The sequence below is a fragment of the Budorcas taxicolor genome, chromosome 2 (assembly GCF_023091745.1).
Source record: "Budorcas taxicolor isolate Tak-1 chromosome 2, Takin1.1, whole genome shotgun sequence".
In the NCBI taxonomy this organism is placed as follows: Eukaryota; Metazoa; Chordata; class Mammalia; order Artiodactyla; family Bovidae; genus Budorcas; species Budorcas taxicolor.
Window position 1 is genome coordinate 29,548,387 of NC_068911.1, and position 17,918 is coordinate 29,566,304.

The 17,918-nt window shown below is 45.8% G+C and overlaps 1 protein-coding gene across 2 annotated transcripts in view; it reads left to right on the plus strand.

Moving 5' to 3' along the window:
- The window catches only part of PARN (poly(A)-specific ribonuclease), a 200,189-nt gene extending 182,919 nt beyond the window's left edge, over positions 1-17,270 (plus strand). For both annotated transcript variants that reach the window (XM_052655370.1, XM_052655362.1), the window contains exons 23-24: positions 2,712-2,905; positions 16,351-17,270. In XM_052655370.1, the coding sequence (XP_052511330.1) occupies positions 2,712-2,905; positions 16,351-16,403 (247 nt within the window). In that variant the 3' untranslated portion in view covers positions 16,404-17,270. The remainder of the gene's footprint in view (positions 1-2,711; positions 2,906-16,350) is intronic.
- The last annotated feature ends 648 nt before the right edge of the window (positions 17,271-17,918 follow it).

A 17,918-nucleotide genomic window follows, 5' to 3' on the forward strand; every position in this document is an offset into this window, starting at 1 on the left:
GGAATACCAGAATTGGTTGCCATTTCTTCCTCCAGGGGAATTTAAATACTACCATTACCAAAAAAAATTTATTTATTCGACTGCCTCGGCTCTCATGCAGGATCTTTTGTTGCGATGTGCAGGCTCTCTAGCTGTGGCACTTGGGTTTAGTGGCCCCTCGGCATGTGGGATCTTAGTTCCTGGACCAGGGATCGAACCTGTGTCCCCTGCATTGCAGGGCAGATTCTTAACCACTGGACCACTAGATTTCTGTGTGCAGTTAGGGATATTTCAGGACTTTGTATTTCTTGAAGTACCGATGGTTCCATCTGAGTTTTCATTAAACATTTATGTCTCAGAGGCTGTCATGTTCCAGGGTTTACAGCGCAGAGGAATATTTAGGCCTCCTACCCCTTTTTAGGTGGAGGGATATGTCCTTACTATCTTCCAACTTATGCTTTCTGAATTTTTCAAAATTTCTTGACACCAACCAAAAATAGTTTCAGTCTTTAAGAAAAATTTAAAGGTATTGTCAGTTTTCAAACAGCAAACTTTAGCATGAATTTTTAATACCCACCCCCCCCAATACTTCCATTGGTATTCTCCCTTTTCTTCATGTCCCCTCAATAAAAGATGTTTCTGAAAGCTGCAGATAATACAGGTGAAAAGAAGACAGTGGCAGGCCAGCCAGCCATTCTTATGAGGCCATCTGCTCTGGGCTCTGTTCTGCTTCCTGTAGCTTTTAAACACCACCACCTTCTTCTTCTGAGTGCACAAGTGTAAGGTACAGGGAAGAGGGAAGTGCAGGAGCAACATTTCTGAACTTGAATAATTGAGTAGCCTGAGTGCTTTATAGGTAACATTTTTAAAGCAGCGGTACCCCACCCTTTTTGGCCGCAGGGACCAGGTTCATGGAAGACAATTTTTCCATTGACCAGGGTAGGTGGTGGTTTCAGGATGATTCTCAAAAGGAGCTTGCAGCCTAGATCCCTCGCATGCACGGTTCACAATGGGGTTCACTGTCCTATGAGGATCTGCTGCCCCCATTGATCCAACAGGATGCGGAGCTTGGTCAGCAATATGAGCAATGGAAAGCAGCTGTGAATACAGATGAAACTTGACTTGCTCGCCCACTGCTCACCTCTTGCCATGCGGCCTGGTTCATCACCCAGTACACGTCCATGGTCTAGGGGTTGGGGACCCCTGTTTTAAAGCACTCACTTCCTAGGAAAGGCTGACCCAGGGCCATGCTCACATTCTCTCTCTCGCTATCCACCCTTCTCTCTGGGCTGGAATGGCCTCCCTTAGGGGGAATGACTGGATTCTTTATGCTTTTCATAACGTGGGGCTATGGTTTTTTTAAAAAACCTGTAAGACTCATTTAGAGGAGACAGGACTCACACTGGCCATGTGGTCTCTGTTTTTATCAAGTTCTATTTCAGGGAACATACTTTCTTAAGGAAAATCAGGACATGTAATCTGATCTAATTCAGCATGTCAAATCCTGTAAAGCTTTAAAAATGAAGCCAGGTTTAATGATAATCTTGACAAGTCACTCTTTTGGAATAGAAGAAGATTCTATGAAGGTGGGGTATGGTTGTGTCTTTGCGACTCTATGGAGTGTAGCCTACCAGGCTCCTCTGTCCATGGGATTTCCCAGGCAAGAATACTGAAGTAGGTGGCCATTTCCTACTCCAGGGATCTTCCCAACCCAGGGATCAAATCTGTGTCTCCTGCATTGGCAGGCAGACTCTTGACTGCTGAGCCACCCAGGAAGCCCTGAGGTATGCCCCTTAAGTATATTCAAATGCACAAGTAGTGTGGCAGCAGACAGATCAAGAGTTCTCCTGTTCTCCTGCGTATCTGTTAGGCAGGCATGTAAGTAACAATGCTGTTTCGTGATTTACTGTAATCCATACCGCTGCTTTGTTATGATTGCTCTGCTAGTCTGTTGTACTCTTTGGTTGCTGCTGCTGCTGAGTCGCTTCAGTCGTGTCCAACTCTGCGACCCCATAGAGGGCAGCCCACCAGGCTCCACCGTCCCTTGGATTCTCCAGGCAAGAACACTGGAGTGGGTTGCCATTGCCTTCTGCAATGTGTGAAAGTGAAGTCGCTCAGTCGTATCTGACTCTTCACGACCCCATGGACTGCAGCCTCTCAGGCTCCTCCACCCATGGGATTTTCCAGGCAAGAGTACTAGAGTCGGGTGCCGTTGCCTTCTCCGACTCTTCTGTTAGGATTGTTGTTTAGTCTTTCAGTCATGTCTGACTCTTTTCTACCCCATGGACTGCAGGGCGCCAGCCCTCCTGTCCTTCACTAGCTCCTGGAGTTTGCTCAGACTCACGTCCATGATGGTCAGTGATACGACCATCTCATCCTCTATTGCCCTCTTCTTCTCCTGCCCTCAATCTTTCCCGGCATCAGGGACTTTCCCAATGAATCGGCTGTTTGTAACTCTATCAAAATAAAGACCAGGGATTTTCATTAAAACTTTTTTCTTTTAAACACTCTTAGATTTGTGTCTATCTGTGCACAAGTCTGATACAGAAGATTCCTCTGAATAGGCTTGCTGTAGGTATACGTTTAGACTTCAGTTCACAGGGAGCAGCTGCCTGTATTGTTTGATTGCTAGTTAAGTGTTAATAGAATTAAGAGTGTTAAAATATTTTTATAGGCTTAGTCTTCCAGTTACTCTCAGCACCCTTCATGTTGTTCCTCTATTTGCATTTCAGTCTCACAGCCACCAGCACAGTAGGAAAGAGAAACCTGAGTCCCAGTCGAGCAGAAGCTGGCCTGGAGGCCCGAGCATCGGGGGAGATTTCTGACACTGAGCTTGAGCAGACAGATCCCTGTGCAGAATCCCTCTCAGAGGGAAGGAAAAAGGCCAAGAAACTAAAAAGGATGAAGAAGGACCTTTCTCCGACAGGTTTGTATTGAGTCTCACCAAGGGCCTGGAGCTGAGTCCTCCACAGTGCTCTAGAAACTCTCACTGGGGGGAAGAAATTACCTCAGGGCTTCAGTTGATGGCCAAACCCATGTAGCCCAAAACAGGACCAGATGTTTTTTGGATCGTTTTCATTTTAATTTGAGGAATCCCTTAATAGCCCTGGCTCTGGATAGTGTGAGGCTTGGCAGGGGACTCCTTGTTAAAGATGATCCGCCCATTTTGGTAACCTTCTCTCTCTCCTCCATTGTTTAGAGGTTTTGTGATGTGTGTAAAGTCACCTGAGTATTTTAAATGTGTATGTGAGTTTGCACAGAGCTCTACTCCTACACTTGTTATTTTCAGTAGAATTTTCACTGTTCCTAGCCCAACCCCAGGCAGCCTGAATTTCTCTCATAAGCAGAGTTACGTAAGAAACAAAGGAAATGGGAAATGAACACATGTTGTGAACCCACTGTGTGCTAGACAGTGCAGTAGGAGCCTTCTCTCTCTCCTGGTTGAATTTCATTCTCACAACAGCTCTGACCTAGGAACTCACCCTTGTTTTAGTGATGGCAGATGTCTGATCTCAGAGTGGCAAGGAAATGCGCATGTAGCTAGTAAGAAGCAGAGCAAGGACTTCCCTGGTGGTCCAGTGATTAAGAATCTGCCTGCCAATGCAGGGGACACGGGTTTGATCTCTGATGTGGGAAGATCCCACATGCCGCAGGGGGCAACTGTCCCCTGGAGAAGAGACACCACCACAATGAGAAGCCCGTACACTGCAATTAGGGAGTAGGCTCCCCCAACCCCGCTGCAGCTAGAGAAAGCCCACACGCAGCAGTGAAGACCCAGCGCAGCCAAAAAATTAATTAAAAAAATTTTTTTTAATTAAGTATAAGTAATTTTTTTTAAGGAGCAGGAAACAAAAACAACACCAAAAGCAGAAAGAGAAGGTGAGCTGAGTCCCACATCCCCTCCGTCCCCCAGACATGCTTTGGAGGCCCCAGGAGCTCACCCAGCCCTTGGTGCTCAGACCTTCTACAGGCCCGAGTGCGAGGCAAGGAAGGGGCTTGCGGGGCAGCCAGAGCCTGAGAAAGGCCCTGCCTAGGAGATCCGACCAGAACCTGCTCAGCAAGCTGTCACAGCAACAGAAAGGACAGCCGCTGCTGACCAAGTGCTTGTAGAGGGCCTGGCTCTGCCCCTCAGACTTGACTGAAACACTTTCCTTCAAATCTCTGAAGTAGGCATCATGGTCCATTTTACAATGAAGAAAACGAAAGCCTGAGAGAAGGCAGTATCTTCAGCAAGTGGTGCTGGCCAAGCTGGACAGCTGCATGTAAATCAGTGACGTTAGAACACTCCCTCACACCATACACAACAGTAAACTCAAAATGGCTTAAGACTTAAGTATAAGACATGGCATCATAAAACTCCTAGAAGAGAACAAAACATTATCTGACTTAAGTCTTGGCAGTGTTTTCTTAGGTCAGTCTCCCAAGGCAATAGAAACAAAGCAAAATAAATGGGGCCTACTCAAACTTATACAATCTTTTTACCGTCTGAGACACTAGGGAAGCCCTTACACAGCAAAGGAAACTATAAACAAATTGAAAAGACAAAATCTATGGAATGGGAGAAAATGTTGCAAACGATGCAACTGACAGGCTTAATTTCCAAAATATACAAGCAGCTCATGCAAGTCAACAACAGAAAAGCAAACCACCCAATCAACAAATAGGCAAAAGACCTAAGTAGACATTTCTCCAAAGAAGGCATACGGATGAAGAGATGCTGCTGCTGCTGAGTCACTTCAGTCGTGTCCAACTCTGTGCGGCCCCATAAACGGCAGCCCACCAGGCTCCGCCGTCCCTGGGATTCTCCAGGCAAGAACACTGGAGTAGGTTGCCGTTTCCTTCTCCAGTGCATGAAAGTGAAAAGTGAAAGTGAAGTCACTCAGTCGTGTCCAACTCTGTGACCCTATGGACTGCAGCCTACCAGGCTCCTCTGTCCATGGGATTTTCCAGGCAAGAGTACTGGAGTGGGTTGCCATTGCCTTCTCCAACTGTTAGAGAAATGCAAATCAAAACTACAATGAGGTACCACCTCACACTGGTCAGAATGGCCATCGTCAAAAGTCTACAAATAATAAATGCTGTATTCGCTGCTGCTGCTGCTAAATCGCTTCAGTTGTGTCCGACTCTGTGCAACCCCATAGATGGCAGCCCACCAGGCTCCCCCATCCCTGGGATTCTCCAGGCAAGAATACTGGAGTGGGTTGCCATTTCTTCCTCCAATGCATGAAAGTGAAAAGTGAAAGTGAAGTCACTCAGTCATGTCTGACTTGTAGCGACGCCATGGACTGCAGCCTACCAGGCTCCCCTGTCCATGGGATTTTCCAGGCAAGAGTACTGGAGTGGGGTGCCATTGCCTTCTCCAAAATGCTATAGAGAGTGTAGAAAAAAGTCGGTAGGAACAAAAGTTGGTACAGCCACTGTGGAGAACAGCATGGAGGTTCCTTATTTAAAAGCTAAAAATATACTTGCCACATGATCCAGCAACCTCACTCCTGGACATATATCTGGAGAAAACTAATTCTAAAAGATACATGCACCTCTGTTCATAACCACACTATATGCAGTAACCAAGACATGGAAGCCGCCTAAATGTCCACTGACAGACGAATGGTTAAAGGTGTGGTACATATATACGTGGGGTATCACTCAGTCATAGAAAAGAATGAAGTAATGCCATTTGCAGCAACATGGATGCACCTGGAGATTACCATACTAAGCCAATGTCAGAAAGAGAAAGACGAATACAATGTGATACCCCTTCTATGTGGACTCTAGAATACGATACAAATGAACTTATTTACAAAACAAAAAGAGACTCACAGACAAAGGAAACAAATTTATGGTTATCAAAGGGGAAAGGGGGCAGGGGAGGGATACTAGGAGTCTGAGAGTAGCAGATACAAACTGCTATATATAAAACAGATGAACAAGGTGCTAGTGTATCGAATGGGGGACTATGTTCAATATCCTGTAATAAACCATAATGGAAAAGATATGAAAAACATCTATATGTATATATATATAACTGAATATCACTTTGCTATAGACCAGAAACTAACACAACATTGTAAGTCAACTATACTGCAACTAAAAAATTTTTGAAAAAAGGAGGGAAGAAGGAGGGAAAAGAGGAAAGGAGGAAACCAAGGCCTGAGGATTGTGTGACTTGCCCCGGGTCACGGAGCACGAAGTCAGGTCTGCAACAAAGTGGATATTTTTTTTTTTTTTAATCTTTAACCACATTAAATTTTTTTTTAATTTTATTTATTTTTTTAATTTTAAAATCTTTAATTCTTACATGCGTTCCCAAACATGAACCCCCCTCCCACCTCCCTCCCCATAACATCTCTCTGGGTCATCCCCATGCACCAGCCCCAAGCATGCTGTATCCTGCGTCAGACATAGACTGGCGATTCGATTCTTACATGATAGTATACATGTTAGAATGCCATTCTCCCAAATCATCCCACCCTCTCCCTCTCCCTCTGAGTCCAAAAGTCCGTTATACACATCTGTGTCTTTTTTGCTGTCTTGCATACAGGGTCGTCATTGCCATCTTTCTAAATTCCATATATATGTGTTAGTATACTGTATTGGTGTTTTTCTTTCTGGCTTACTTCACTCTGTATAATCGGCTCCAGTTTCATCCATCTCATCAGAACTGATTCAAATGAATTCTTTTTAACGGCTGAGTAATACTCCATTGTGTATATGTACCACAGCTTTCTTATCCATTCATCTGCTGATGGACATCTAGGTTGTTTCCATGTCCTGGCTATTATAAACAGTGCTGCGATGAACATTGAGGTACATGTGTCTCTTTCAATTCTGGTTTCCTTGGTGTGTATGCCCAACAGTGGGATTGGTGGGTCATAAGGGAGTTCTATTTGCAATTTTTTAAGGAATCTCCACACTGTTCTCCATAGTGGCTGTACTAGTTTGCATTCCCACCAACAGTGGTTCCGTTTTCTCCACACCCTCTCCAGCATTTATTGCTTGCAGATTTTTGGATTGCAGCCATTCTGACTGGTGTGAAGTGGTACCTCATTGTGGTTTTGATTTGCATTTCTCTAATAATGAGTGATGTTGAGCATCTTTTCATGTGTTTGTTAGCCATCCGTATGTCTTCTTTGGAGAAATGTCTATTTAGTTCTTTGGCCCATTTTTTGATTGGGTCGTTTATTTTTCTGGAATTGAGCTGCATAAGTTGCTTGTATATTTTTGAGATTAGTTGTTTGTCAGTTGCTTCATTTGCTATTATTTTCTCCCATTCAGAAGGCTGTCTTTTCACCTTGCTTATATTTTTAAGCGCAGTTACATGTTGTCTCCTTAGGATGAGGGGATGCCTGAGAGGGAAGTTACTCCTGTCCTGTATCTGACTTCGTGACAGTCACCCCCGTTAGTTGGAACCAACAGTCAGGTCAAAGGATAGGAGTGGAGCCCTGGAACTTGATTCATACCCAGGCCAAGAATGCATTGTGTTTCAGTTAATTCCTCTTTTTACACGGCTTGATATGCCTGTAGGGCGTTTTCTGAATCTCATTGATATTAATGAAATCAAAGACAGCAGAAGTGTCACAGATGCCTTTTTATGCATTGTGCTGAAGCTGCACTTTAACTGAAAGCGTAAGTTCTTACTTGAAGTCTGGGCTGTGTGTTTTCACTGTCTGCTCCAGGCTGTGCGTCTCCCCTCGTTTCCCTCATGTAAGTATGAGAGAGGTTTTTAATCTGCAACATTGTCTTCACCTCTGACGCCCATTGCCCTTGTCACACTGGGCCTGCTCCACAGATGTTAGATACTAAAGGTTAGCATGGCTGTCAGAGCTCACCCAGAGCATGACCAGGATTGGGGGCTTTTCCCTTCTTGTATAGCTTTCCTTCACCTCTCAATCTCCTGAATTTTTTTAAATTATCTGTTACTTCTCAGGGACAGGATTTTAGGTTTTTTCCCTTCTGTCTCAGCACAGTGTCAAAGATATTAAAATACCTAATAATAGATTGCATTAATAGATTAGTTCCTTTTTTAACTTCCATCATTTTAAGGGAAAACTTTCTGTGAGTTATTTGGGGTTTTGAATTTATAACACCATCATTTAAATAGTCTCTTTTTCCCTCCGATTGACAGTAAAGCTGTCACTGCCACAAGATTTGAGCTTTAAAAAAAAAAGATAGATTTTTTTCAGTTCTTTGTCAGTCCTGCTAAAGAAGAAAGAGAAACATCTTGACAACTTTTAATTGAATCAGATAACTTAAGAGCAATGAGTTTTCTTCTAGAACACCATTCATTGGGTTAGATCTTCCAGCAGCACAGGCCTGGAAGTTCCCTGGATCCTCTTTAGCTGGTTTGTTTCGAGCACATAGTCCTAAAAGTATCCGCAGGATGTAGGTCAAGATACCAGGTACTGGGCCTGGCAGGTCAACCAATTTTGATTGCTCAGTTACTTTAAGGAGGTCCTAAAATGAGCAAGAGAAAAATTGATGTTTTCTAACTGTGGTGCTGAGAAGACTCTTGAGAGTCCCTTACACAGCTAGGAAATCAAATCAGTCAATCCTAAAGAAAATCAACCCTGAATATTCATTGGCAGGACTGATGCTGAAGCTGAAGTTCCAATACTTTGTCCATCTGATGTGAAGAGCTGACTCACTGGAAAAGACACTGATGCTGGGAAAGACTGAAGGCAGGAGGAGAAGGAGATGACAGAGGATGAGATGGTTGGATGGCATCATTGACTCGATGGACATGAGTTTGAGCAAACTCCAGGAGATAGTGAAGGACAGGGAAGCGTGGCATGCTGCATTCCATGGGGTCACAAAGAGTGGAACGTGCCTGAGCAACTGAACAACAACAAAGTTCAGACTCTGAAGGGTCTGTGTTAAACTCCCAAAGCTTCAGAGTGTCCCAGGAGACCAGAGGTGGAACTGGCTTAGAGTGTTTGGTACAGTGTGGCTTCATTTTTCCTGCAGAGAAGGGTTCTAAGGCATCAAGCTGAGCAGTCCTACTGGGGACAGTATCTTTTTTTTTTTTTTTCTCTTTTAACTATAAAGTGTTTCATCACTAAATTTAATGATAAATTCCAGAGAACACACTATTATCACTAGTTTTATTTTATAACAAGATCAGATGTGGTGGTGGTATATTTATCTGAGTATTATTTTAAATACATCCCTCTCACTATAGATTAACCTTCTATGCAGGGATTTTGTCCTTCTACGAATTAGATACTCAATAAATATGTCTTCAACAGATTGAATACATGAAAGCATACAGTGTGATAACAGGATTTGCATGAATTCCTTTCATAAGGCCAGTGATGAGATTCTCAGCCAGTTCTTTTGCATGCACGCGTACTGAGTCACCTCAGTCGTGTCCAACTCTTTGTGACCCCATGGACTGTGGCCCGCCAGGCTCCTCTGTCCATGGGATTCTCCGGGTGAGAGAACACTGGAGTGGGCTGCCACGCCCTCCTCCGGGCATCTTCCCAATCCAGGGATGAACCCGCATCTCGTGCATCTCTCTGAGATGGATTCTTTCACCCACTGAGCCACCTGGGGAGCCACTGATGCTTTTATCTTGGTCCTAGTCCCCATCTTTTGCTCTTGCTGTCTAACTGGCCGCTTCTATGTGGACACTCAAATCCACGATGGCCAAGGCTTCTCTGATATTAATATGTACAGGATTCTGCAAATCTTTTTGTACCGAAGTCCCCAAGCTCAGTGGGGACGGCGCCTTGACAGGTGCTCCCATGACCCACTGGGGCGCATTGGGTGCCCAGAGCACTGCCAGTGAAGGCGTGGGGAATGCAGAGGACAGCCTCCCACCAGTAGGGAGCGTTCTGCTTTCCAAGGGGAAGGTAACAAAAAGTAGGACCATGGGATATCACATGGGCTTCCCCAGTGACTCAGATGGTAAAGAATCCACCTGCAATGCGGGAGACCCGGGTTCAATCCCTCTGTTGGGAAGATCCCCTGGAGAAGGGAATGGCAACCCACTCCAGTATTCTTGCCGGGAGAATTCCATGGACAGAGGAGCCTGGTAGGCTATAGTCCATGCGGTCTCAAAGAGTCAGACACGACTAAGCAACTAACACTTTCACTGTTTTTCACAGGATGTCATGTACCGTAGCAATTTCTGGCCAACTGATGCTCAAGAAATCCCCCACAAACAGTGTCATTTTTCTTAGTTATACATCTTAATATCAAAGATACACTGAGAGTTAAGTACTGGATGCCTTCCCACAGAACAAAAGGACTTAAGTTGCAGAAGAAATGACCATTTAATAGTATATACCAGACATTGTGCTAGGAATGTCCTTTATGATCTAGTCATTGTAAAAACTGAGTAAAGTGTAGATGTCATTATCTCTGATTTATAGAGAGGAAAAAGAGTCAAAGAATCACAGATAGGCAAAGTAAAATACAGCTGCTATTGAGGGTGGCAGGGAGGGCTGTCTGAGCCAGAGCAAAGGCATCAAACCTCCCTGCAGTGTGTGGTGTCTCCTAACTCCAGAGGACGCGAAGGGTTCTTCCCAAAGGTGAATGTTTCTGGCAGCCGTTCTAGATCAGAAACAGCTGCCCACCCAGACTTTCTTGTGATGAAATCATGTGATAAAAATCCAAGATATTCTTCCCTTTTGGAGCTTTTTATCTGCATGCCATGTGACTTAGTAAATGTTTTTCTCCTGAATGTAGTTGTTTCTATCCTATTTTTAGGAAGCAAATGTATACTATCAATCCTCCCCCTTTTATACTTATTGGAGTTAATGGAGATTGATAATGCTGTCTGCTCTCCTCTGGGGCATTCAAGGCATTCTCTCCATTGGTGCATAAAGGAAGCAGCTCCGTGTGCTGTATATGCTGGAGTCAGCTGTCTCTAAGAAGTGTTTCCCAGACACTGTTTGATGGGTGGGTATCCACAGCGCCCTTGCTCTTGCTGAGGAAGTGAATTCATATTCTAGTGGCCTGATGCTGGCCAGACTAGCCAGTCTCAAAATAGAGATGGACTGTCCAATAGCCGAGGTTCCACGTCTAACGCTCCTAGTGTTCACAGAGCAGGGCCAAGAGCTGTGGCTGTTCCTGGTGACTTGTCATGTAGCAGCGATGTCGTTCCAAGTCTCTTTTCCCCCTCACGTTTAAAACACAACACAGTAGAGCTTTCCATGTTTTCCAAGAACCGAGAGTTTTATTGGAGTCTTGACTAATCTGCTGACTTTTTTCCAGCTTCAGCCCTTAGGGTTCAGTGTGAAAATGGAGACTCTACTTGGAACAGCAGTCTCCTCTTGCTGTCAGAGGTCTCCTGAAGTCAGAAACGTGATCTGCAGTTGGTGCTGTTGGTCACCTGAGTGGCCAGCCTAGGGAAGCCCAGCAGCCTCCCCAGGAGCTTTCTAATTACTCAGTTCAGATATGGATTTCAGCCTCACTGAGGGGGATGCTGCACTGCAGGGCAGTGTGCTCCACGAGTGCCCTTCCTCTTCCTGCAGGCAGCCCTCAGGGACTCCCCACACGCCATCCAGGGGAGCCCTGCCTTCTTAGTGTGGAAACCACCCCATGACCAGGCCCTTCGGAGCATTTCCTAGTTAAAAACTCCCATATGGCACCCAGAGGATCTTTCCATGTGAAGAGTTCCACTCTGTAGATTCGATTTGATGGCAGATTTCTGATGTGCTGCATACCTTTTCAGATTCACAGGAGGGAAGAGCTTCCTTAGCTCAGAGTTTCTCCTTTTCAACTCTGATTAATGAAGTGAAGTGAATAAAAAGTCGTGTCCGACTCTTTGAGACCCCCATGGACTGTAGCCAGCCAGGCTTCTCTGTCCATGGGATTCTCCAGGCAAGAATACTGAGTGGGTTGCCATTCCTTTCTCCAGGAGATCATCCTGACCCATGGACCGAACCTGGGTCTCCTGCATTGCAGGTGGATTCTTGACTGTCTGAGCCACCAGGGAAACCCTCAACTCTTAAGTAGGTGAAAGGCAAATCAGCAGAAACAGTCACCTTTTGTTTCCACTTTTTACTTTCTTTTGTTGTTTTGTTAATAAAAATAATGGGCTTACTATGAAAATCAGTAAAATGAAGGAAAATAGAATATAAAATTCCACAGTTACTTGGTACTCTGTTAACAAGTATTTCTCTCTACCTGTCGTTTTTATGCATAGTGGGAGCATACTCTGTATGCCATTTAGTATCTTGTTTTCCCCCATCTGAAAACTCTTGGTCAAATAATTTTAATTATCAGCATAATATTTTATATTAAAATTTTTGTCTTTTTTTTAAAAAAACAATATTCCTCATACCTTTTGCAGGGTCAGCTTTATTAAGATTCAGTTTATATACAGTGAAAGTCATTACTCTGTGGCGTACCGGCTTTGACAAAGTGTACAGGCTTGACAAATGTATACAGTCATATAAGCATCACTGTGCTCAAGAAATAAAACAGCTATTCCAGAAGATTCCCTCGTGCCCCTTTGCAGTCAGCCCCTCCCCATCCCTAGATCCTGGCAGCCACCGATCTGCTTTCTGTCACTGTAATTTTGCCTTTTCCGGGGGTCGTTTAAATGGAATCATTCGATACGTGACCCCTTTGACATTTGTCTGTGTTGTCACCCACGTCGCTGGTTCATTCCTTTCTTCTGTGGATTAACAGTCCCCTTTCAGACATACCACTCTTTGTTTATCCATTTTGCCTTTGGCATTTAGGTGTTAGCAGCTGAGGATCTAGCAGATACAAACCTTCTGTGTCAGTTTTTATGTGAACTAAGTGTTCATTTCTTTGGAATAAACACCTACGGGTGGACTTACTGTCTCAGATGGTACGTGTATGTTTAATTGTGTAAGAACCTGGCCCACTGTTCTCCAGGGTGGCTGCAGCGCTCCTCATCCCCACCAGGGCTCAGTGGCTCTCTGCAGTCAGCAGTGCTGGTGGTGTCCTTTCTAGCCATCCCAGTGACGTGGACTGGTATCTCCTTATGGCTTTGGTTTGAATTTCCCTAATGACTGACAGTGTTAAATATCTTTTTCTGTGATTATTTGTCCATTGAAATATCTTCTTTGATGAAATGAGTGTTTAAATCTTTTGCCTGTTTTTTCATTGGGCTGTTTGTTTTTTCTTATTGAATTTTGAGAGTTCTTATGGATTCAGGATACAAGTCCTGTTGAGTGTTTTACAGATTCCTCTGGACAGTGCTTTTCATTCTCTTAGCAGTGCCTTTCAGTAGTAGATGTTTTACATTTTAATGGAATCCAGCTTATCATTTTTTCCTCTTGAATTATGCCTTTGGTGTCATATGTGAGAAAGCTTTGCTTTATTCAAGATTGCAGAGTTCTCCTATGTTTTCTTCTAGAAGTTTTCTAGTTTCAGGTTTTACATTTAGATATACCGTCCATTTTGTATATGATGCAAGGCACAGTCCATCATAGCAGGAGATAGATGTCCTGAAGTTTCTGTTGAAAAAGAAAAGTTGTTCCTGAGTAATTCTTTGCATTCTAGTTACCGCACAGGGCTGTGAAAAGCGAGTTTCCTAGAAAACTGACCACAATTTCTTATCCATTAGCTTTGAAATGGATCCTTCAACGGTCTATAGCTCTCCCTTTCTGGAATGTGCTGGAACGAGCACCAGCAGTAACCTTCAGCTCCCTTCTGGTCTAGGTCTCCTTTAGTTGGTTCACAAAATTCTGGCTGCTCTGTGCACACCATCCTTTCTCAGCAGCTGCACATTGTAGGCAGCTTTCTTTGACTGTAGGCTGTTGGCTTCCCCACGCAGTAACCACATGCAGCGTTGGGCCACCTTCTCCACAAGGGGAAGGGGCTAATGAGCATTCAGAACTGGCTCTGTGCCAGGAACATAGCTGACTCATGGAAATCCTCTGAGGCTCAAAGTAGCATTGAGTGTACCGTACAGATACGGCAGTGAGAGTTGCTCAGAGTCTTACAGCTACTGAGATAGCCCCACCACGCTTGCCTCTCTCCCCAGTTTCTGCTTATGCCGTTGTTTCTCACTTGCTCTCCGCAGAGTCACTCCTGTGTGGTTTCTTTTTGTTTGCTTTTGGCTGCATCTGGTCTTGATTGTGGCACGCAGGATCTTCCTTGTAGTGCACAGCTCAGTAGTCACAGAGCTCAGGCTTAGTTGGAATCAAACCTGTGTTCCCTGCATTGCAAGGTGGATTCTTAACCCCCAGGCCACCAAGGAAGTCCTGTTTCTGTGTGTGGGACAGCGTGCCGCCAGACTCACATGCATTCCCACCCAGGTAGGTAGCAATGGCAGCACATTGCTTTTAGCCATTGATCTTTTTCCCTCTCAGTTTTATTTCAGCGCCCACCCCCACCCCAACATTTGGCCTTGTGGCTTTTACCTTTAGAATATCTGATAGGCTGCTGTATTATTTCTTTGATATGTGAGTTACAAAAACACCCTTACTGATGTCAGTTTTCCTCCCTATCAAGTACTGTGTGACTGGGTGGTTGAGAAAGGGGTCAGGCTAGTTTAATCTTATCCTGGGCCATCTGCAGAATTTAGTTGTTCCCTGGAGGGGACTGTTTGTGTTTTGCTTTGTCTTTCAATAGCCTTTATTCCTTTTCTTTCCTTTTTAAGTTTTATGCATTTATTTGTTTTTGGCTACTCTGGGTCTTCGTTGCTGGGCGAGGGCTTTCTTTAGTTGCAGCAGGCAGGGGGGCTGCTCTCTAGCTGCAGTTCAAGGGCCTCTCGTTACAGTGGCTTCCCGTCTTGCGGAGCACAGGCTCCAGGGCACACGGGCTCAGTAGTTGCAGCTCGTGGGCTTAGTTGCCCCACAGCATATGGAATCTTCCTGGACCAGGGATCAAACCCACGTCCCCCACATTGGCAGGCAGATTCTTAATGACTGCCCCACCAGGGAAGTCCCACCGTTTTTCCTTTTCTAACTGGATCATGGGACTCAGTCATGGGGACCATCTCCTGCTCACCTTCAGTTCTCTGGAGCAGTCCTGGGACATGTGTGTTTCATGCAACCATTGAGACTCCCGACAGAACACTTTAGATGACGTCCTCTCCTGCTCTTCTCATCCTGTCTCTCTGGGTTTTATCTCAGTAAAGGAGGAGAGGGGCTGATTCTCATGCCAGCAGAAATCCTCATGTCATTTCACGTGTTTGGACCTAGTTACCTTTAGGCCTTCCTGTCACGGGCAGTAACCACCCTCAGCTGAACAAGTGCCCCTCTGTTTTTGAAAGTTACTCTCCGCTTCAGGCATCATCACAGACCTCTCCCCTTTTTCAGTCTTGGGCTGTTAGCTGGGGCTGGCTTTGCCTGTTTCCCTGCCAACCCTACCTTAGGGCTTAAATAATGCATGATATCCCGGGTATGAGAGCACCTAGCCGGCCGCATTTTCCATCATGAAAACGCTGTTTCCTGACTTAGTTCCCATGTACTTGGCTGTGGACATCGGTGGTCCAAGCAGTGACCCAATGGAGCTGCTGCTGTTACAGAAAGCTTCCGAATGAAGAAGGGCTTGTAACTTTGGGGTGAAACTGTTTGTAACAGAAGAGGCTCCTTTAAGTCACGAAGACTGTAGCCAGTGTTGCTGAAATAGGAAAGAGCTACAAGCTGCTTTTGCAGATCTGTTTTGGGATGTGTGAACCCCCACTGGTCAGCTTCCCTCTAGCCACTATCTAGCCACCAGCCCCTGAGACTTCTCATCTAGCTAACAGTCACTGCAGCACAGAGAAACTCATCCTCCCAGGCCTTTGGCAGGGATCTCGGTTCTGTGGGCATCTGGACCCCCATCTCAGCCACTTGCTGTAAAACAGGCATATTAGTGCCACTAAACCAGGCTTGTATGAAGGTTAAATGAACTAAGTGCCCGGCATGCTGCTGCTACTGCTAAGTCGCTTCAGCCGTGTCCGACTCTGTGCGACCCCCTGCTAGGCTCCTCTGTCTCTGGGATTCTCCAGGCAAGAATACTGGAGAGGGTTGCCATTTTCTTCTCCAATGCATAAAAGTGAAAAGCGAAAGTGAAGTTGCTCAGTCGTGCCCGACTCTTAGCGACCCCATGGACTGCAGCCTACCAGGCTCCTCCGTCCATGGGATTTTCCAGGCAAGAGTGCTGGAGTGGGGTGCCACTGCCTTCTCCGCCCGGCATGCTGGCTAGCAAAGAATATGGGAGTGTGTGCTCACTGGAGGATGCTTAACTCCTGTGAAGTCAGTACGGACGCCCAGGCAGGAGGCATTCCTGGATCCTGCGGTGATGTTTCTGCAGCGTGGCCTTCGTATGCTGGGCACTGCTCTCCAGCGACAAGACCATCCCAGCCTGGCCCTGGTCAACCCTGTCCAGGCAGCTCCTCTTTCTTTCCCCCGGCCAGGGCAGCCCTCTCCTGATTCACCTTCTTTTGTCCTCGCCCACCAGGAAGCATCTCGGACAGCTCGGCCAAGCTCTTCGAAGTCCCCGACACGTGGTAACCAAGACCGGAGTGGAACAACCCCGCTGGTGCTGTTGCCGAGAAGGAAAGAAGCAGCTGGCACGTTTGGAAGCCATACCGCGTTTCACTGAATCCACTGTGGTGTGGGAGGAGCCTGAAACCAAGTGTGTCTCCTGAAAAAACCCCAGTTTTTATTTTCAAGGCTGTGTTCCTTCCTCCTCAGCCTCACCCATGTGCTGGCACTCAGCGTGTTGTCGACTGTCGTGTGTTCATGATTCACCAGGTCATTAAGGTCATTACTTGTTGCTCGTGTGAAACCCTCCAGTCACAGATCTGTGTGTGCGAATCCACCCGAAGGGAAGGCCAACCATGAGACCCGCAGAAAGAGCCGACGCTCTTGTGTGCTGTGACCATGAATTTGGGGTTGAACTTCTCGAGAGGTTCACGCTCAGGCCCGGGGGCAGCCCTGGGGTGTGGTACGGCCTCCCGTGAAGAATTCGGTCGTGTCTGCCTGCTTCTCATCATTGCTGCCTGAAACCACGAAGCTCCCAAGCTTGTTTTCCTGGTAGGAAGATGTCTACCACTATCAACACATGCCTTGACCTTTGGGGCATATTTATTTAGAGGTGGTTTTTTTTCCCCCCTAAGATGTGAGTTTCTCATGGTGGGGTGTACGAATGAAAAGTTAATTTCTGTTTTCCCAGGTAGCATTCCGTGTCTTAGCCAGTGTCTTGTCTGTTTGTCTGGTGGTGTCTGGGGGTGAGGTGGCAAGTGTGCGTACGTGTGCATGTGTGTGAAATCATAACAAATCAACACCGTGTACCAGCCTTTCTCTGTCAAACCAGATCACAGCAGCGACAGAATCCCGTGGATCTGCTTCCTACAGATCACTGTTAGATATTTAACATTTTTGTATCATGGTAATTAAAAAAAATGAAAAATGTATTTCCGAAAGATGAAAATTAAAGAGATTTTCTTAGGATTCTGGGTTTTTTCTCTTCTTTTGTGAGTGAATGACATGCTTAATCTCTACATAGATGTGTTTCTCTTTAAAGATCACCCCAGAAAAAGCTCTGCAAAGTCAGTAAGCCTGGTGCTTTTTTTTCTTCTTTTTTCTCTCTCGCTTAACCTCTAACCCCTTACACCTGCCTTGATGAGTCAGGCGCCTGGCTGGAGAGGAGCCGGTGGTCAGCGGTGTCAGAGGGGTGCATCTTCATGGTGGGAAGGTTCTGAACAGAATTCAAGGTCTTGAGGGAATTCAGATTTGTAAGATGCTTTCCCCAGTTAAGGGCCTCTTGACATTTCCCAGTTCCCCGAGAGTTTGATAGCCCCCAAGTTATAAACCCAGGCTCCCCTGCTCCTCGCCGCTGTCACTGTGCACAGCCCACTGGGAAAGCGTGTGACGGGAGGGTGAGGCCAGACAAAGCAGCATCTCCAGGAGGATTTAGAGGTGCTGCTGGCCCCCGCTGAGTCATTAAAACCCGCAGGTGGAAACAGGCGCACCTGACGCTGCTTTTAACAGCATGAACAGCAGGGCAGACCATGCAAAGTGGTG